Below are 21052 nucleotides of genomic sequence, written 5' to 3' on the forward strand. Positions count from 1 at the left end.
CCCCTGGCAGAGGTGGGTTTGAAGCTGCGGCTCTCTGGTTCCTCCAGTGCCCACTAGGGGCGCTGTTTGTCGTAGCTGTTCACCAGGCTCTTGATGTGAAACAGCTTGCTCCTTAGCTGCCTGCATTGCAGCTTGTTGGCTTGGTAGTCAGGGGTCTGGGGAAGGAGAGGGATACCGGTCAGTGAGTGCAGGGTCACTAGACCCCCAAACTACCCTCTTTCATAAGTTAAAGGATAACTTTCATAGATAAAAAAAATAATCATACAGTGCACCAATCTTTAATTCACATTTCAACAATAAAATCATTAATTTGTTCAATTCACAGTTCAGTAAAATAATTCCCAAGCTTTAATAAAAGCCTTGTTTTTGGGATTGTAGTGTTTAATTTATTACTAGTATATATTTAGTTATTTAATTAAAGTAAAGCAAACTTATGCAAATGATATAAGGGAGTATATTAACGACATTCTTAACTTACCTGTTTCAGGTCCTTCAGTCGGTTATACTCCTCAGCCACTCCCTGCAATACAAACGCACCACAATCAGACCAGACTGGCTCACTAGCACCATCTTGTGGTAACACACTTCAGCACTATAATTGGAACTCCCTGCTGCTGCTGCTGTAACTAAGGACACGATGAATGAAAGCAAAACCAATGCAAATGTAGTCAATTTCTCTTACCTGTATTTAGAAATACAAAAACAAAAAGAAAAAAAAAAAGTTATGTATTTATTAGACTTACTAATTCTCATCTTTAACTGAAAATACCCTCTGACAAATCCTGGGACAGTGTTGGGACACAGGGACTCACAGTATGATGCAACCGGCAGTATTTTCAGTGTCAATGTACTGTGCCCCGTTAATCCTTTAAGGTACAAGGGACATATGTGTCCCACAAATACAAATGATGCAAACTTTCTTATTTGTCCAATGAGGTGCACGAAACAGGGTTTCAAATTTACTGACAGGTTGGATCCACCAAACGGTCAGTTTCCTCTTCTTTTGAACAGCAGGCGCTCAGTTACTTGTGTGCCTGAAGTGGTCCAGGCTGTCCAGTGAGCAGGCTGGGGAGTCAGGCTCACCTGGTACTGGGGGCTGTCCTCCTGCAAGCTGTCCAGTGAGCAGGCTGGGGAGTCAGGCTCACCTGGTACTGGGGGCTGTCCTCCTGCAAGCTGTCCAGTGAGCAGGCTGGGGAGTCAGGCTCACCTGGTACTGGGGGCTGTCCTCCTGCATGCTGTCCAGTGAGCAGGCTGGGGAGTCAGGCTCACCTGGTACTGGGGGCTGTCCTCCTGCAAGCTGTCCAGCGAGCAGGCTGGGGAGTCAGGCTCACCTGGTACTGGGGGCTGTCCTCCTGCATGCTGTCCAGCGAGCAGGCTGGGGAGTCAGGCTCACCTGGTACTGGGGGCTGTCCTCCTGCAAGCTGTCCAGTGAGCAGGCTGGGGAGTCAGGCTCACCTGGTACTGGGGGCTGTCCTCCTGCATGCTGTCCAGTGAGCAGGCTGGGGAGTCAGGCTCACCTGGTACTGGGGGCTGTCCTCCTGCAAGCTGTCCAGCGAGCAGGCTGGGGAGTCAGGCTCACCTGGTACTGGGGGCTGTCCTCCTGCAAGCTGTCCAGTGAGCAGGCTGGGGAGTCAGGCTCACCTGGTACTGGGGGCTGTCCTCCTGCAAGCTGTCAAGTTGCCGGCTCAGCTGGTTCATCTGGTCGTTGACGTCGTCCATCTTAGCACACAGCTGCTTGTACACCTTCAGGTCCGAGTCAAATTCCCGTTTGTACTCCTGCCTCTCCTGGTCTGTCCTGATCGGGGGGTACACGCTGGGGGAGCGAGGAGTGTGCATCAGTTTCTGAAACGTTACCTAGTCCCTCGACTCTAACCACTACGCCACGCTGCTGCTTACCTCCCAGTCCCTTAGTTCAAACCGCTAGATCACACTGTCTCAATCCCAGTCCCTCAGCTCTAACAGCTAGATCACATTGTCTCGTTCCCAGTCCCTCAGCTCAAACCACTACGCCATTCTGCTTACTTCCCACTCCCTCGGCTTTAACAACTACTGCAAAACGTTAAGTTTGCTGGCAAGAAAAACTCCTGAATTTCGCCTTTATCTGCTAAATACAGCATGTAGCAGAATTACTCAATTAACTTGATATACAGTATATGTACAGTTTACATGCACAAACATTTGTTGCTTTAAATATGCCCATAGTGAGACATCCACAAAATGAAGTTGCCGCAGATATTTCCTGCTTTAAACTAATCCAGCTACGTTCACACCACTCAACCACTATTCTCCAAAGCCTCCTTCCCAATGCACCCGGCCACGCTGCCTCTCTCAAGTCTGGGCTGTGTCTCCTCACCTCTCCCACTCCCCTTGGTCCAGCTCGTCGCAGGTGTCTGCTCCAGTGGTGTACTCCGTCTCGTACTGGGACTCGTCCAGCTCGGGGTTCCTGCGTCGCTTCTTCTTTCCTCTCCTGGCTGCGGGGCGCCTCACCCCCCCGCCCTCCTCCTCTGAGGGGCTGGAGCTGACCACCGGTCCTGTGTACTCTGGGGGGCGGTCCAAGGGGGTCGCGGCCGGGAAACTGACAGACAGACAGACCGAAGAATAACTTGAAGGTTCTAGTAAGAGCATGGCAGTTCATTAACAAGAAGACTATGCTTATCCCCTACCATCTGAAACAGGCTAGGCCATATACAGCACAGCGTTTGGTTTATCTAATTTTAATAGACAACGGTTTGCACTGTTTAATCAAGACACTAATTCCTTCTTGTCGTCACACATTTCTAGTATGACTGCTTATAAAGACTTGGGCATGGGGTTTACAAAAATGCAAAACTCTCACTCCTCTCTCACCTGCGGTCAGTGTAGGTGTCAGAGCTGAAGTAGCTGCCTGCCTTAGCTGGGCTGCTGTTGCTGATCATGTTGACCTGAGAGGTTGGCTTCTCAGAGTACTCCATTGTCTCAGCGTGAGTGCTGTTCCCATCCTGCACATTGTTAACCTGCAGAGAGAGATGGATGGTCAGGCACCTCGGCTGCAAACTACTTTTTAAAGTTTGAGCTAAAACAAAGATTGCAGAATAAATGTCACATATAACTGTCGGACTAACTATTACTGGGTCATCACGAATCATGACGCATTTCGTTTTTTAACAGGCAGAAAACGAGAGATGAAGGAAGCCCCGGGTAGTGAAAAGAGTAAGTGAAAGGGTTAGTCCAACGAAGTCTCCTGGTCCTTTAAGCTTCAAGGACTTGAAAGGCTCATTCCACCTTTTCTCCACATAGATCAGGCACAGCTAAAGCTCACGTCCAGCTCTGGTGCCCAGCGGAGTGTGAAATTGCTCTGTGATGTCCTGTCTGTGACCTACATTAACCTTGTAATTCCACACAGGACTCCAACTTGCAATTAAAATTCGGAGAAGCATCATTTCTGTAGGTCATCCTAATTGCTTTCCCCCGGGAATCTTTCAGACTCTGCAAGGGGCCCTCGTTACCGATACTCACTGTTACTAACGCACACCAACGGCAATAATCTGTAACCAATATGAAGGGAGCTCCAGGTAGCTTCGCATTTTACACTATTTTTTTTTTTATCTTATTGTTTTGTCCACATTATTGTACTATGTAAAGAACGCTGGCCGTTACAGGGTTAATCTGAAATGGGACTAGGGATCAGTTTGGGTGCGCAGAAACGTATAGCATTTATGTTTACAGACCAAATGCACGGGCCTTGATTTACAGCAGCTCCCATACATGCTTCAAGTTTTCGTACCTTGTTGTTTGAACAATACCAGTGGCGGGCCAACTAATCCGAGGAGCAGGAGCGACGACACTGTTGTTGTTAAGTGCTTTTTTTTTTTTTTTTAAATCATGATGGCAGTTTTAGCTGTATCAAAACCTCTTAGAACAGTAAATGTATTTGGCAGCTGACCACGTTTTCCTCGTGCTTATGCAGTGCTTTCCCCTGTGCATTTATATGGAAATAACCCCGAAGGGCTGGCTTGAGCCAGCCTTGCTCTAAGCTCAGCACACCTTCCTTGTTAAACCCCTAGCACACAAACACCTCGTCAAGTGTGTCCCGAGGACCAGCACAGGCAAGCCTGTTCTTCACCAGCACCCTGTAATCACACTGTGATCTCAGCCGGTCGAAGTGAACGCTACTTGTCTTAATTCTATGTCTCAGTTATTTTTGCTCAGATGCCTCATCTTTCCCTGCCTAATTGTATACATGAAGGATGGAACAAAATGCTGTTGGTTAACTCCAAATGATGAATTCTCTGTGTCTGGGGCAGCGCTCTGGGTACCATGGGGTTAAAAACATGCACACAAAGGCAGCTCCTCAGGGAGTGCCTGAAACCGAAACAGGATTCATAACAAGGGGGTGTGCTGTCCTTTGACCCGAAATCACACAACTGCTCACAATGAAGACATCTGATTGCAGCAATAAAGGGAACGGCACACTGACTCTCAAAGTTTTGTTTACTGGTACTGAAAAAAACAAAAAACACAGCAGTTCCTGAAAATACAAAACACACTGAAGTTATTAAAGGTGTCACCTTTGCAATACTGCCCAAACCGCAACACTACAGTTTAGATTTATATGCCAACCCATGAAAATGTTTAAAAAGATCTAAACAACCACGATTATATTTACAGACAAAGCAGGATAGAGCAAAGGTGCATGCTTCTTGTGAACACGGCAGGACGTTCTGGAACACTAATTCAGTCAATTTATTTCATCGCACAGAAAAGAAGACTGCTTTGCTTCCACCTTTACTGTGGTTTATGATAGTTTACACTCCTTTCATCATCTTTTACTAGGTTTTTTTTTCCCCCCTAAGCTTTTGGAAGGGTTAGAAGGTGGTCAGGTTATGAACCCATGCTGGAAATGTCAGATCTGTAGGAATTTCCTGCTGATGTTATCAGAGCAGCGTTGCAGAAGTTATGCGAAGAAAAGGAAGCTGGCTTTCTGTCCGAGTTCCTAGGGTTTTAATAGAGAACACAGATGACAGTGAATAGTTACTGCAGCATGAAGGAGCAGCTGGATTGATGTACATGAACGCCTCAAAAATGATCTGGAATAGTAACGCAGCACAGTGGCAATGCCATAGTTCTGTACTAAGGAGTGAAAGGAAACTAAATGATGTGGTTATTTGTGTGTGAAGGAGCGCACACGACAAGGATCTAAGCAGAACTGAACATGTTTCCTTTGAGTCCAGTAATCAAAAGTCTCGATTTTACAGCTTAATCATTATCATTATTCACAACAACGAGGCCACTAGTTATTAAGGGACTAGTTTGTAGATGAAGCATCGGACGCGGCGTTGGTGTGTTCATGGAGCATCTTGATGCTTCTCGAATGCACCTCCAAGAGCTGCTGTTTATGCAGTCTCTACACCCCTTTGCATGCAATGCTTAGCGCTGGCTTATCTCTGTGTGTCAGGAATATCTTGACCAGACAGATGTAACTTGCACCAGGTCAGGTGAGGTAATTTTATTGCCCCTTTCTCAGCCCACATACAGCTGCACCCTCATTCATAGTTTTGCACTTCTTTTCATTAACTCTTTCTTTACAGAGGCAATGGTAGCACAGCTATAACTGTACAAGCCACTAGCATGGTACTGCAATGAGGTTGTGACGTACCAATGGTATTAATACACACAGGCAATCCAGTGGAAGCATATCAGGAGCTGTGTGGAATATCTGATAAAGGGTCAATAGGGTAAACCTATTGAGTTTCCATTGTTGGTAATGCTGTGGTCACGTAACGGCAAACGCACTGTATCTACTACACACCTTTTTTACACAGGGCAGTAAGACACTAAACAAGACGAAGGATGTTTTCAGCAGGTGGCAAGGAACTGACTGGCACGGAATTAGTAAGAGGAACACCCAGCACAGCTATGACTTGAAATCAACATTTCACCACACCAGCAGTGTAAACCGAGCAAAATAAATAAATAAATAAATAAATATTATTAAAGGCAAATAGACCAGGAGAGTAGACTGTTAACATTCCACCGGCAGTGATACAAACAGAGCTGGTCTGTTACCGAGGCTGCGTTTCCATCTGCAGTAGCTGGAGGTTGAGAGGCCAGAGTCTGACAAATTGACTCAATCTGCAAAAAGAATTTCCTTCTAACAGTTTAGTGCTGTCTGCTTGCATGTGAATCGTGTGTTACACGTGCTTATACCTTGCAATCACTGTTCTTTCACCTGCTTTGCACAGTCCCAGCCCAACAGCTGCATCTCTACTATAAGCCTCAATGTTCGGATACCTCGTTGCATTTCTGGCTCTCCGTAGTATAAAAAGCTAAGCCTTTCAATGAAAGCTGATGTGCTTGGAATGAAAACAAACCAATCTTCCGCCTGCCTACCTGCACGTTGCTAAATAAGCAGCTTGCAGCAGTAGGAGGTTATAAACATGAAACTCCTACTGATCTGATATATTTATAACACAGTCGTACAAGCGCAACGGACAACTAGAATGGTTCAAAACTGCTCCTTTAAATTGGTCTTGCACATCGTTTTGCTCTTACTGCATAGAGTTACATGTCTCTAGCAGAGACGCAAGGCAACTTGAACCAGTGTACACCTATAAACTAAACACAAGAAATGACAGAGCTTTCTATTCTCCAGACTGAGCCACCCCAAAGTTTCATAGAGAGTACAGTGGTGCTGGGTGTAATCTGCATTCAGTATAAATTTTGCAGCACTATCATAGATGGGAAGAGGCTTTGTGAGAACTGTATGGGATGTGCTCATGTATAATGAATCAGCATAGACTATTACAGGGGATATCGTTTGGGTTACCGGTCGAAAACAACCCTCTTGGGAAAAACACGGCATGTGTCTGTACAGAAAACGTTTAAAGTTGTTTCCTGCAGCCATGTTCTTGTTTCTGAATTCAATCAGATGCATTGCCAACGTGTGCAAACAATAATAATCTCTCACACGCCCTGAGTGCTAGATGCACAGTTATATATTTGTTTTATTTGCCCCCCCCCCCTTATAACACCTTTACAAAGTGGGATAGGTTTAAAAAAACACATAGGTAGGTACTGGATTTCCATGCAGAAACCAAGCGCTATCATCTCCCTGGTTAATAATTGCATAGACTGAAACCAAATCATATCATGAGTAAATAATCCATCAGCCACCTATAGCCATAGCCATATGACTCTCGTTCAGGGACATACAATAGGCACACCCACAGTCTAACAGTCCTGGCAGAACTGCTAAAAGAGGGTGTGTACCCTAAATGAAAATTCCAAAATAATAACACAAAAAGATGACGTTTGATTTGAAGTTAGTTTGCCATTAGTTTTGTGGCATTAGGCCCTTTTCACAAAGCTATGTCTGTACTGATGGATTAGATACATCTGTATATGGTTAAACCCTGGCCTTTAAAATCATACTAGCATGGCACCCAGCCCTGGGATTCACAACTACCTGCAATTAAGTGTATTATTGAAATGGTCTGGAGCCTGGATGGTAACTACATCGCTCCTCCAATATAGCTGCGATCACAACTCCCATTAGAAAACTTACAGACAGCTTTACTCATGCTGTGAAAAGTGAGATCAGTTCAGATTGACTAGGAGCCTGACAGTTTCACACTCCTGCTGGTAATTTCAATAATGCAACGAAACAGGAGTGCTGGGCTACTGCGACTTTCAGGCCCCCGTGAATGTCTTACACCAGTGCTGTGAATCTCTATTTTCCACACTGTGTCGACTCTGTGTGGGAGACACAGGAGCGAGAAAGAAGAGTGTCTCTTTAAGGCTGCTGCTCCACCATCAGTTACATTCAAGCTGCCTGTTTGCATACACCAACATGGACGTTTACACAACGGACTGTGCTTATCAACGCTTTTATTTTCTCTGCAACTTGCATGTTTACTTCCATGTTTACACGTTATGCAGCTCTACAGCATATTCTCTGCGGTGTTTCCTGAGAGCTGGTATTGGTGATTTCACAACATAAGGGCACATACGGTAACCCGAACTCCTGCCGTAACCCCAACCCTGACACCAGCTCTTGCTCAAGCTTATCCCAGTTCGGCTGTACTGTGCAGAGTAGCTCAGAAGAGCCAGCCAGCAATAAGACACACTCACCCAGTCCTCCACATTACGCCCCTCCTCTGGGTCTGCGCTTAGAGGCTTGTCCCAGTAGATGTTGTGCTTGCCGTAGCGCCAGATCTTGCTGCGCGTCTGGTAGGCGAAGAAGATGATAAGAGCCTGTGCGAAAGCCACCAGGAAACCACCCACCATAGCCACGGCCTGGAGGTGAGAGAAAGGACAACAATTAGAGTCAAATCCACTTCCTACAGCATCTGGACTTGCCATCAACCCCAATGTCTCGAAAATATCCCTCCTGATATAAATCTTCTGAGGCTTTGTTCAAGGTCATTGGTTAGTAACCAATCACCCAATTCATAAATGATATGCAAGTTTAGTGTAAATCTCCGTCATTTAGATCCTGGTATTTGTGCTGTTCAGGTTTACTGCACCAGCTTTCATAATAACCAACTATAGAATTTCTCATACTGCATCATCTCATTTATGATTGTACTTTCACTGCCCCCCCACCTCACCCCCACACCCCAACCCAACCCCCAAAATAAAAGCTGCTGACCTCCTGGGGATCCACAACACAGTAGTGGTAGAGGTACTGGTTGACAACGGTCCCTGAGTTGTACACGGACTGGCACATCATCATCACCTGGCTGTAGTACATGGAGGTGGAGCTCTGGGCCATGGGGTTGACTCCAATGATGAAGACGAAGGTGGCGATCAGCTCCAGCCCCGCCAGCAGGCCGCTGAACACCATCACCAGCAGGTAAAACCTGCGGCTGCGGGAGCTCTGTGACTTGGAGACGATCACGACAAAGATCGCCAGGGCCGCGATGAAAGTGATGGCCGCCATTGCGATCATGAATCCCTTGGAGGCCTGGGGGCTGGTGTAGGCTCCATAACTGCCATAGCCCATACCGTAGCCCCCACCATAGCCCATACCATAGCCCCCGTACCCCCCCATCCCGTACCCGCCCATCCCGTAACCCCCCATCCCGTAACCCCCCATGCCCATCCCCAGGCCCATGCCCCCGCCGTACCCCATGTCCCAGGCCAGGGTGGACGCCACGCAGGCGAATATCCCCAAACACAGCAGCAGGTTGATGGCCTCCAGGATCTTCAAGATCCCTGGTGGGGAGGTCCACTTGAAGAAGTATTGGGGCTTCTCCTGAATGTAGAAGGAATCGGGAGGGAGGGAGCGTGGCTCCAGGAGCTCCCCTGGGGGTCCATATCCACTCGGGGAGTAAGGGGGGCTGTACATGGGCGGGCTGTCGTAGCGTGACATCATTCAGGTTGTGGGAAAGGATGACCTGAAATGGGAACACAATACAGAACAATAAACACCCACCTCAAGACATACAGGGCGGCTGAATTTCAGATCCTGTTACAGCCTCCTAGAGGGAATGCAATGCAAACAATTTCCAGCATTTCAGGGTTTTCTGCTTCGTACTTGGGATTAAAAGAGCCAGCTAATTCATAAAAGCATGACGTCCTCAGTACTCTGGGTGCCTGGTACAGTGCAAGCTTTAAAAAGTCAACAAATTATTATTCTCAGAGTAAATAAAATAGAGATCAGAAAACAATGCAGGCTCTGGGACTGTCTTAACCCGTAAGTGCTGCTATACACAATTCTGTCAAAAACTAAAATTCTGATTCTTTTATAAATTTACACCAAAATATCACATTTCCTTTGCAGGACTACATGCATGCTGAATACTTTGCTCTTGCAGGTTGACCTGGTTTTTTCAAAGTTAGCATGAGATTAAAGGTAATGGGTGCTCTAGTTCATTAAATAAAACAATCCCAACTTAAATCGATAAACTGATTGCTGATCGCCATGGACTTTAATTTGCCTCGAACATTCAGGGATTGATTAATTGGAGCCGCGGTATTTTAGACTACCAGCACGGGCATTCTTTCAGTTGCAAGGCATCTGTGCTTTTGAATAACAAAGCATTCTCAATGCACCAACCCCTGTCGATTATTACCTGCCTGATTAGGAGATTGGTTTTTCATTCCTACTCTACCATCAGCTAGTTTGTTGCTTCCACAGTACTCTGGTTTCTTTAGCGGTTTCACAACCCTGCCTGGGCCCCTGATAAGTTACCTCTCGCACACACGCACACACACACACACACACACAGATTAGGGCAATATAACCAGTGCTGCCTCTAACAATGACTCACTAGGGGGCCTAACGATAGCTAAGTCCAAGCTTTCTACACTGTGGAGAAAAAAAGGCTCCTCCTTGTTGTTTGAGTCCGGAAAGTCAAAGCTATGGGCGGACATCCTGACAGCTTTTTACACTTATAACTTTAAAGTCTGCTTCAAAGCTCTTTTCAAAATGTACGCTTAGTGCACTGATAGTGTCAAGCAGGTAACACAGCGATAACGATCCATGATGTGAGATGGAACAGAGAAGCCAGAGCACTTGTTATTTTATTTTTTTTATTTTTTTTTTAATCGCTCTTCCTGAAGCGATTTTAAAGTTATCAGTGTAAAAAGTTGTCAGGTTGTTACAACGAAGAGAAAAACGACAGGCACGTTATTTAAACAGGTGAAGCAAAGTGTGGGGACGCAGAACGCTTTTAGGCCCAGTTAGGTATTTTATTATTTTGTACCTCTAAGGGTGTCCTTTTGAACACTCAGAGACATTAAAAAAAGTTATCAAGGGGGGTCCTCACAAACAGAAACTTTTAAAATAAACGGAAGGAGTTTAATAAGACACACCTGAGCTTGTTACCTATACACTGGGGCTAATCAAGCTCCTAACAAAACACTGAATGGGTGAAACAGCTATGCAATAGGAGTGTTATTTCCAGCAGTAAATTTCCTTCTTATCTGCCTCCCCTCGCTGGCATGGCTAACCAACTCTCAGACAAACACAAAAAATTTGTCATAGCAAAGCAGACATGCATTCTTCAGAGAAGAACAAAGGCTGAACTATTCACTGTATCTGTAAATTGAAAAGCCAAACTATTAACTCATTATTTGCTGCTATTTCTTACTTCCGTGGGCTGTCGGCTCACAGGGAGGAAGCACTGTGAAAATGCACTGTGAAAAGTCCCACTTAATCAAGGTGTTGGTAAATAAAACTGTTGATGTTTCTAAGCTAGATAACAAGCCGTGCGTGAGTAATTTTCATTAAACAGTGGAACGCCCCAGTAGGTGATAAGCCTGCACGAGAAGAGGAACTCGGTGTGCTGCAGTATAGCACTATAAGGGTTCCATCTGATGAAAGCCTCTCTCTGTTTCTGTGAGGGGAAACAGGAACTACAACTGATCTCCCTCGAAATAAATAATTGAGCTGCTTTGCCATTTCCATGCTTCTCTCGATGCTGGGCTGTGAGAGTGGGAATGCACTGGACTCCAGGACAAGAAGGATGTTAAACAGAAGAGCAAAAAAGATTTAAACAAAGATATACACCAGCAATCACATATAATATATTATATATATATATATATATATATATTATATATATATTATATATATATATATATATATATATTATATATGTACATGTTTGCAGTAACAAACTGCATAGAATGACGTGAATGATGTATCATTTACTACATCCGTTAGATGATAAGGAAAGATAAATTGGAGGACCGTTGATTTATCCATACATACATACACAGTATTGTATACACATCCACTGTTTGAGGTGTTTCTCTTTGAGGTGTGCCTCTTTGAGGGGACAACCTCAGTAAAGAGAAAAATTGTTGTTTACACACGGGACGGTCATAAATTAAGGACTTGTATAAGTGCTACTCCTGATTGGTGCGTAACATTTCGTAACCATGAACTGGTTCCTGTGCCTCTCAAAACCAAGCTGGCTGTGCCAAAATAACATGTATTTCCATGTTCTATAACAACAACAACAACAACAACAACAACAACAACAATACCCTTTTCAGAAAAAATAAGATCTGTTTGCATTATTCCTGCACGGTGCTCAGTCGCTTGGGTAGTTGTTATTTGTTGTATAATACAACGCGAAAACGTTTGCTTACAGACATGTCATCCCCAGTAAATAAAATCAGTGTTTCTGCAACGTGTATCCTTGCTTTCCTGGTCTCCAAGGGCAGGATGTGCACCTTGCTATCATTTTTAACTGCTAAACAGTTTCTTTACATTTCACAGCACGGTTGCATTGCGCCGTCCATAGCCTAAATTACATCAGGGTCAAATATTATACAATTACAACTGAGCACTTCAAAACTCCCGAGTCAAAATGTACTCAAAACCAACGCATCTTTACTCAATTTCAGTTAACAGAGCCACGCAAAGCAGAGTTTGGAAGAGGCTGGCTGGGTTGGCGATCATATTTAAAACGCACGAAGTCTCCGCTCACTCACCTGCTTCCATGCAGCAGTGTCTGACACAACAAAGATAGTTAGGTTAGGGTCCTTTCCTCTGGAGTCAACACCGCCGGATTATATAAGCATTTAAAAACTTCCTATGACTTTACTTATAACCTCGACGTGAAATCCCTTTTTGCAGTCCAGGAGGAGTCACCCGACTGAGCTCAACAGTTCACAAAATTATTATTTTCGGTACTCGACGACTTTCAGCTTTCAAGTGGCTGTTACTCTGTTACTCTGTTACTCTCTCTCTCTCTCTCTCTCTCTACGAGGAATTCAATGTGTGCCTTCGGCGCTTTTGATTACAGTTATAAAGTGCAAGGTCACACAACACTGCATCGATCACTCCCTCTGCCTGCCTACTGCTGTGTGTGTGTGTGTGTGTGTGTGTGTGTGTGTGTGGAGACAGGCTGGACATTTTCTATATATTTCCTCTGCAGCACGTTCCAGTAATCGAGGCTATATTGGTAAGGTGACTGTACTTTCATGGTTTGAAGTATCGCGACTCATTCACCATGATAGAATGAAACAATGGAATGGTTTGATATGCACGAATGTGATGGATTCTAACACCAGTATATATATATATATATATATATATATATATATATAATATATATATATATATATATATATATATATATATATATATATATGTTAAATAATTCGTACACTACTATTAACAAATGGTACGTACGTAAGTCCATGAAAATACACAGGTTTTACAATTACTTTACTCTCGGTCTGTTATTTTATTTTTCTTTCCCCAGGCTCTGTTTTCTTTATTATGATCGGGACAAAACCTGTTGCAAGAAGGGCTCAACGGCCACCTGTCCGCAATAAAAAATACTAAAAATTCAAACGGAAAAGTGGGACAACAAGCGTCTCACGAGGTGCACAAGGACCGTTATTTTGTGCTTTATGAGGAAGTTTTTGGCTTTTTCTAGGTTGTTGTTCGTCGAAATCTCTCTTGAGTGTTGTTTGCCGTTTGGCGTCTGGCTTTTACATTATTATTATTATTATTATTATTATTATTATTACAATTTAATTTATTATAACACAACAACGTTGTTTGCACATACTAAACTATAGATAATATATATCGCCTAATATATATATATATATATATATATATATATATATATATATATATATATATATATATATATATATATATATATATATATATATATATATATATATATATATATATATAGATATATACTGTACAATATAAAAAATCAAACATAACAATGAGAGAAATCTAATACGTCATTGCGTTATTTTATACACTTTATTGATTGGAAGTTTCAATTTTTTTTTTCAGCTTTATTCTTGATAAAAACTTAAATCGCGTGGAGTTTTCAAACAGCTCTTCTTTACATCAGACGCGCTTGCATGCAGGGCTTCTAACATAAGCGTGTGCAGTGGGCGCGCTTGCTGGTTCTCGGCATGCCTGTGGTCAGTGGTGGATGTTGTTACTGTAGTTTTTAAATAAACGGCCCTGGGGCGAGGAGCCTGGCTGAGACAGTCAGATCTCGGGTCACAGTGACTGCGCGGCACTGCCTCCCATGTTCTTCCTATCGAACTCCTGGATCCGCCCCTTGATGTGGCTCAGCTTTTCCTTCAAGTATTCACAGCGTTCCTTTTTCTCCATCACAACAGAGTCCTGCACACAAATAGATATCGGCAATATTGTCTCCAGAAGGAAGGAAAGTGTGACAAAACCTACCTTATGAGGACACAGGCCAATTCCCTGTAGTGTTCAAACAGATATTAAACCGTCATTATTGTTTTTGAAAACACACTGAAAGTGCCCGAATATTTTGTTTGTTGTTGGCTTTCAACCTGTGTGGAGTTTTGTTTGACTGGAGTTACGAAATACAAATATAGTGAGAGTCAATGCAAAGACTTCATACAGACTATAAACAAACAAGTGTGTGTGTGTGTGTGTGTGTCTATGTATATATTTCTCCACAGTCCTTTTTTCAAACCTATATATATACTTACATGTTTACTGTTTGAAACCCACTCAGTACTGCCCCCCCCCCCCCCCCCCCCCCAAGTATTCCAGCTTTTCCAACAAAGTGAAACTACTGACATTCTTTTTCTTCTGGTACTCCTTCAGTAACCTCTTGATTCTCTCGTGCTCCTACATCAGCAGAGACAGAAATAAGAAAATGAATTAGGAAGAATTCTTGTTGACGTTTAGAACAACAAACAAACAAACAAACAAAATAAACCGTTTGTGACAAAAAGACAAGATCGTAAAACTGAAACAGAGCTGCATAGCATGTGCCCAACTACAGATGCGACCAGTGGAATTCCTAATACATTCTCATAGCTTCACTGCTAATGCAAACCTCAAGTGACCTGTAACTGGCATTGGTATTACCACCAGGGCAATGGGTCTTACTAACATAATGTATCTAAAGCAGGCATTCATTGATGCCTGTCATACTGTCAGCTATCACACTCCCAAAAAGGGTTTAATTGATGCATCGCTCTCCATACCAGTGACCAGTTGCATTAAACATCTGAAGTAAAAATTCCCAATAGTTCTCCCTTCAGGCATTGATTTTAAGGGTGTTGAAAAAAGCTACCAGACATGTTTAAGTCACTCTAGTATATCAGGGAAAAAACATCCTTAAGTGTTGTACAGATCTGGCCAAAAGCTTTGCATCATCTAGAATTTTAGGATTGAAACAAAAAACAAAAACAAAAAAAAACCCAACTAGATGAACATAATTTTAATCTTTTATTCAACGTCGTGTAATCAAAGAAACTACAAAATGATATCGCAGAAAAAGTCTACCGGAAGCCATCATAGCAGTACAGTATTTCATATTAGATTTAGAAAAGTGTCAATTTTTTTTTTTTGGTCAGCTTTTTTGTTAAGTATAAGGAAAACTACAAAACGGTAGAAAATTCAACGTGCTAACAAAACGTTATTCAACAGGTTTCATTCGACTTTATGAAGCAGCATGTGTTAATTCTATAGGGTGATGCAAAACATCTGGCCAGAGCTGTACTTAGTGCTGAATATATGCAAGTGGCCATTGGTCTTTAGGGCACTGGCTGGCTTTCGGGGATAGTGACACTGACTTGGGGGTTGTTTGTGTTGTGTAGAAGCTTGCTCATCATGGCATCCAGCTGAGTGAATTTCCTCTGCATGGCCTGAATATCGACATGCAGCTCTTTGTACTCAGGGTACACATCATTGAAGACTGCCTTGTACTGCTCCCGGTCCTCTGGGGAATGGATCTCTGTGTATTTACTGTAGGGACAGACAGACACTGTTACTGGCACCAGCTGTGAGCCCAATTCCATCCAATATTTTAGTTGGGGATAGGCATACAGTAAAAAAGTGAATGTGGAGCAATTTAACACACTACATTATAAAATGTCTCAGCTGAACTGAATTTGGGTTTTAAGAGCTCCTATTCTAAATGTGTCTAACAAGCCTAGAAGATGATTTCCAGGCCATCCTGTGCCTGTCTGCTCAGTCTTGTTTATATGGGAGACTCTTCACTGGGAACAGAGCTGCGATTGTGTGGTGCTGCTGTCACAGCTCTTGTTAAACCCTGATGATGGAGAGGTTGCTGGAGAGCAGCGATTCACTCACATGATGTAGTCCGGGATGACGTGGGGTTTGGGGACGGGGATGGACCGGTTGAGGGCGGCCTGGTTGTCTCCCTCCTCGGAGAAGTGGATCTGTTTGGTGGCTCGTCCAGCGTGGCTCAGCTCGTCCTCGAACACGATCCTTTTGGATCTGGATCTGGCAGGAGACGGGGGCGGCTGGGGCAAGGGTGGAAATGGCATTCGATATACCGTAATTCATTACACCCCCGGGAGCCTGAGTATCGTGTCTAATAAATGTTTTGCTACAGATATATTCATTCATACCACGCGTGTAACAATTAACACTGTCAAAAATGACACCTTGTTACAATGTTTCGAATAAAGCATGTTTCTTGTGTTATTATTATTATTATTATTATTATTATTATTATTATTATTATATTAGCAGTAGTAGTAGTAGCAGTCTTGTTATTGAGAGATTGCACCAGCTGTCGAGTTAAAGCTGGAAAAATATTCTATTTAGCACCCAAACAGAGGGCACTAACATTTATACAAAAACCATTTTAAAAATGACTAAATTAAAAATTCATTTGAAGCGATACCGCAAGTTGTTAAAAAACACTTCCACCTCCCCTTACAGTAAACATCCGATAATTCACCTCTGCGTTCTCAGATACAGGGAGGTGTGCATATATTACACAGTCTATCAGATATCGTCAATTTTACAATAACAGCTGGTGTGATGGGTCCCAGAATGGCTGGCTTTGATTTACATGTACTGGTGTTTACTGTTCTGTTTTGGGGGCTGGCACGCCCCCCTGCTGCTCACTGGCCCCTGTCAGCGTTATATCGAGCTAGCTCCTCACCTTCCACATTCATCAGCCTTTCGGTAGGTCAGGAAAACACCCCACATCAGGAGGGGGTTGAATGTTGTATGTGGACCTTGACCTCTAAACACATGTAGCAGAAGCAGTTTCTATGAAAGACAACACTGTGTTCTTCTGGCAATACACTTGCAACATGATTTTGTGACTGGTTGGTTTTATGACTAGGTTAATTTAGTAAACGATATAACATATTATTATTATTATTATTAGTAATAATAATAATAATAATAATAATAATAATAATATAATAATAATAATAATAATAATAATAGCACCCCAAAATGAATTGTCACTCTGATTATAATCTCTGTTCGTTTTCATGCTTGGCACCAAAGTTATGCCAGTGCAAGATGGATTCAGGGTGGCTAGTCAACCAAAAAAAATAAAAAAACCTGAGATCTATAAACCCTTTACTTTAACACAACCCGAAAGGCTTCACTGATCCCCCCAGACCCACCTCGTATCCAAACACCGCAGCATGCCTCCTGTCGGCCTCGTGTCTCCACATCTTCAGACAGACGATGCCACTGATTAGATACATCAGCATGTTGATGAACAGGAAGGCAGTGCCGGCCATCTGGCTCCCTTCCACCCTGCAGAAGTTGGACATCAGCGGGTTGTTTCCGAGGGTTAGGTAGCACATCCCCCCGCGGTTCATGTCATTGATGTACACGATCCCTGCTGCCATGTACAAGAGGAACATCACCAGGTTGATCACAAACTCCGTTAGAGGCCACCAGTGGGAGTCCAGAAGGATGGTCCTGTAGTACATGGTCAACCCCAGCACTAACAGAATGACCGTCATAAGCCAAGCCAGACTGACCACCACCAACACAAAGGGGGTCATGGGCCCATTATAACTGTACCCCCCTGGTCCTCCATAATACCCTCCATAGCTGTAACTTTGGGCTTGGTAGCCATATATGTTGTACCATTGGCTGTCTTTTTGGATGTTGGCACAGACACAGGCAAACACCATGCCTCCGAAGATCAGCTCAATCCCAGCCAACAATCTGAGCAGCCCAGGCCAGGACTTCATGTAGGAATATTTCTGCTGGTAGACCTCCATCTTCTCTGCGTAATACTCTGCCGGATGGATGCTGTCTGCAGAGGGCTTGAAGGGGTCTCTGAAGACCGAAGGGGTCTCCTGGTCGTAGTCCACGGTGTAGCTATCCGGGAAGGGAGGCAGAAGTTCTTTCGACACGCTTGACCCCCAGGTGTCCAGCTTGGCCCCGTGCTCCCCAAAGTTCCTGCGGTCCATTAGAGGGCTTAACGGGGGGGTACTCCCACTTCCGTCTGGCAGGAAGTTCTCAGAAGAATCCTGCTGGGAATGGCTTCCCTTCTTCCACTTCCTGAAGAAGTTGCCCCAGGATTGTGGTATCAGTTTTCTGGCTGTTCCTCTGGATTCGGAGCTGTTCACATCCCCGACTGGGGGGGTGCTCGGGAGAGGGAGGGCCTCGCTGGAATCACTGTCACAATCCTGCTTTAAAAACTGTGAGGGCAAAACTTGCCTTTGGAAGGTTAAAGGTTTATCCAGGTCATGGTCCAGGTAGGTAACTAGCCTCCTCTGACTCTGAGTGGCCCTGGAGTAAGAAGGTAGGTCTTCCGAAGTCATTCTAGTTCTTTAAAGAATTTGCTTTCTTGTTTTTAAATATTAACAACTAGGAAGGCAGATGTGGTGAGGCTGGCATGCTGTTGTCTGCAGAGGAACCTGCACTTGAATCCTGTCAGGGAGACAGACTGAGTCCGTCATCAACACATTATTCTGTGCAATATCATATTGTGTGCAAATCCAGGTGCATTTCATAGACTATCCTGCAAATAAAGACTTTACCTATTTATTTACATTTACACAATGAAATGACAGTGATTTTCTACATTTCTGTTTCTAATTGAACTGACTAACCCTCTGACCAGACCCTGAAGTAGCGCTAGAACACCGCTGGGTAAGGCCAATTTAATTACGATCTCTACTATGAACCCCAAGACAAGAGAGTTACATTTCAGGTTGGGATCCTAACATATACATTCAGTATTAACTAGAGGTTTCTAGTCGCAATTACATGCATGCATTTCTTTTAAAGACTCGATTACGCACGCACACACACACACAATTTCCAACAGTTTACTTCCTCTTGGCTGAGTTATTAAAAACCCATTAGAATCCAATACGTTTCGTGCAGTTAAAGTCATGTCTAGGGTTGAGCAGACCCTTCCCTCCCTCCCTCCCTGCCACCTTGCCAAGCTTTACTGCTGGTAAATGTAAAAACAAATTTTTGTTTTGTAGTCTTAGCTGACAACAGCGGTCCAGTTTTACAGTTTAAAGTTAGAAAACTAGTAAGAAACAACCTGGGAAAAACTATTATTTAATTTAGTTTTTTTTGTTGAAAGAAAAGGCTCAAGTTTGGTAAAAGTTCCCTGGAAAGTGAAAGGGTCCAGTACTCCATAGAGAATGACTGTACCTTGTCCTGGGAGGCTGCTGTTCAGGTAGCCAGGAGCACTCTCTTCCGTTCTGTGTTGTTTTCTGAGAGACAGACGACTGCTAAAATGGCTGCTCTCCTCTACCTGCCCAAGTGACTCAGCTCTCTTATCTATGAGCAGGGAATACTGGACCGAAGTTTAAACATTAACCCTGAAACTCATTATCAGCTGTTCTCTTCCTGCAAACACTAGGCGGCTGCTACCACCAGTTAACTCTGCAGAGGGGCCTGGAGGCACACTGACTCTCCTCCAGTGTGTCTGTTAGACACTGTAGCAGCTACACCTCAAATATCCCACTGAGCCTCTCCCACGCACACCGTCAGAATTCTCAATGCTTTATGCTTCATTACCAGCGCAGTCCTGAAACACTCGTCCTTGAACAAGAAAATGAATTAGAAACAATTCTTGTTGACGTTTAGAAAAACAAACAAAATAAAGAAACCGTTTGTGACAAAAAGACAAGATCGTAAAACTGAAACAGAGCGCCGTAGCATGTGCCCAACTACAGATGCGACCAGTGGAATTCCTAATACATTCTCATAGTTTCACTGACCTGTAACTACCACTGGTATTACCACCAGGGCAATGGGTCTTACTAATAGAATGTATCTAAAGCAGACATTCATTGATGCCTGTCATACTGTCTTATCTTATTGTCTTATCTTATTGTTTGTTTGCTTCATTTATATGTTTGCTCATCCCATTGTAAGCTTTGAAAAACACAGCACTTCTCAAAACGGACTCGCCAACAGAACTAGGACGCTGTGGGGTTTATTTGATCAACCTACAGCACACATCACAGGATAAGCTTGAGTGTTTTAGAGTGCTGGGGAAATGGCTGTGGATTGCATTGACTGCAGTGGTCCTGAAACCTTTCCTTTCTGAAAAAGTAAAACATTCTTTAAATAACTCATGGGTTCAAGGTCTGTGAATAGGCCCCACTACAACGTTCTTTTCCCCCCAAACCATTTTATTTATTTTGTATTTGTATTTATTTTTGCAGTACATCATCCCAAACTGACCAGCAGAGGGTAGTGGCTGCACATGTTGGTACCAATGTTGCACAGACAGCTCTCGATCCCAGAAGGTTACAGAACCAGAAATCTGCTTTCATTACCCTATCCCTGCTGATGTAGTCTCTCTCCCTTCCCCTCCCCCTCTCTCCCTCCCCCTCCCCCCCCCCCCCCCCCCCCCCTCTCTCTCTCTCTCTCTCTCGTCACTCCAGTATGAAACTCCCTTGTCTAGTCCCCAACGCTGAGCCTTTACAAGGTCATCCCAGAAAGAAGTCATCAACCACTTCCGAATCATTTTTACTATCTGTGAGGGGGTCGTTTTTACGGCCTACTTGCACTGTGAAGGTGACAATTTAGATTTTCAAACAGCGACGCTGGTGATAGACACTGCAATAGAATTTCCAAGAGATCAGAAAACTTCTAGAACACTGTATACAGGAAAGACCCACCCATCCTTCTCACTGAAGCGTGACCGTTTCTAACCCTATCACAAGGCAATGTGTAGAACAAAATATTGGAATAGAGGGTAGTGTGTTGACTACTCTCAATCAAGTGTTGCTACCAAGGGAGTGAAACTCAATTAGAAATTTGCAGGAATGGTCGATTGTACAGGTATGGGAATATATTGAACTTCGAGAATGGGTTTGCGTACACCAA

At 43.8% G+C, this 21052-nt stretch overlaps 2 protein-coding genes across 4 annotated transcripts; both read right to left on the reverse strand.

Annotated features, from left to right (window-relative positions):
- Positions 1-6: 6 nt before the first annotated feature.
- LOC121300581 (occludin-like) lies at positions 7-12718 on the reverse strand. Its single transcript, XM_041229169.1, has 8 exons — positions 12427-12718; positions 8630-9377; positions 8110-8274; positions 2848-2993; positions 2354-2575; positions 1642-1813; positions 479-520; positions 7-155 (listed from the first exon to the last, which is right to left on the reverse strand). Exons 2-8 carry the CDS (start codon positions 9353-9355, stop codon positions 54-56), a joined length of 1575 nt encoding a protein of 524 aa, XP_041085103.1. The 5' UTR covers positions 9356-9377; positions 12427-12718; the 3' UTR covers positions 7-53.
- Positions 12719-13764: 1046 nt separating this feature from the next.
- On the reverse strand, positions 13765-19480 carry LOC121300573 (MARVEL domain-containing protein 2-like). 3 transcript variants are annotated; one of them, XM_041229157.1, is made up of 6 exons: positions 19364-19480; positions 17359-18625; positions 16058-16230; positions 15538-15709; positions 14534-14584; positions 13765-14101 (listed from the first exon to the last, which is right to left on the reverse strand). In XM_041229157.1, exons 2-6 carry the CDS (start codon positions 18514-18516, stop codon positions 13976-13978), a joined length of 1680 nt encoding a protein of 559 aa, XP_041085091.1. In that variant the 5' UTR covers positions 18517-18625; positions 19364-19480; the 3' UTR covers positions 13765-13975. The 3 variants fall into 3 exon arrangements, with proteins under 3 accessions (XP_041085091.1, XP_041085092.1, XP_041085090.1); XM_041229158.1 differs by having other exon boundaries at positions 17359-18641; XM_041229156.1 differs by having other exon boundaries at positions 17359-18716.
- Positions 19481-21052: the final 1572 nt, after the last annotated feature.

The sequence above is a fragment of the Polyodon spathula genome, chromosome 26 (genome assembly GCF_017654505.1).
Source record: "Polyodon spathula isolate WHYD16114869_AA chromosome 26, ASM1765450v1, whole genome shotgun sequence".
Classification (NCBI taxonomy): Eukaryota; Metazoa; Chordata; class Actinopteri; order Acipenseriformes; family Polyodontidae; genus Polyodon; species Polyodon spathula.

Excerpts from the sequence above, each read along its gene's own strand:
- LOC121300581 (XM_041229169.1), bottom strand. The coding sequence starts at position 9,355 with ATGATGTCACGCTACGACAGCCCGCCCATGTACAGCCCCCCTTACTCC. Across the intron at positions 8,275-8,629 it reads GTGTTGTGGATCCCCAGGAG|GCCGTGGCTATGGTGGGTGG; the intron begins GTCAGCAGCTTT and ends TCTCACCTCCAG. Across the intron at positions 2,994-8,109 it reads GGCGTAATGTGGAGGACTGG|GTTAACAATGTGCAGGATGG; the intron begins GTGAGTGTGTCT and ends CTCTCTCTGCAG.
- LOC121300573 (XM_041229157.1), bottom strand. The coding sequence starts at position 18,516 with ATGACTTCGGAAGACCTACCTTCTTACTCCAGGGCCACTCAGAGTCAG. Across the intron at positions 16,231-17,358 it reads CTGCGGTGTTTGGATACGAG|CCGCCCCCGTCTCCTGCCAG; the intron begins GTGGGTCTGGGG and ends CCCTTGCCCCAG. Across the intron at positions 14,585-15,537 it reads ACAACACAAACAACCCCCAA|GAGCACGAGAGAATCAAGAG; the intron begins GTCAGTGTCACT and ends CTGCTGATGTAG.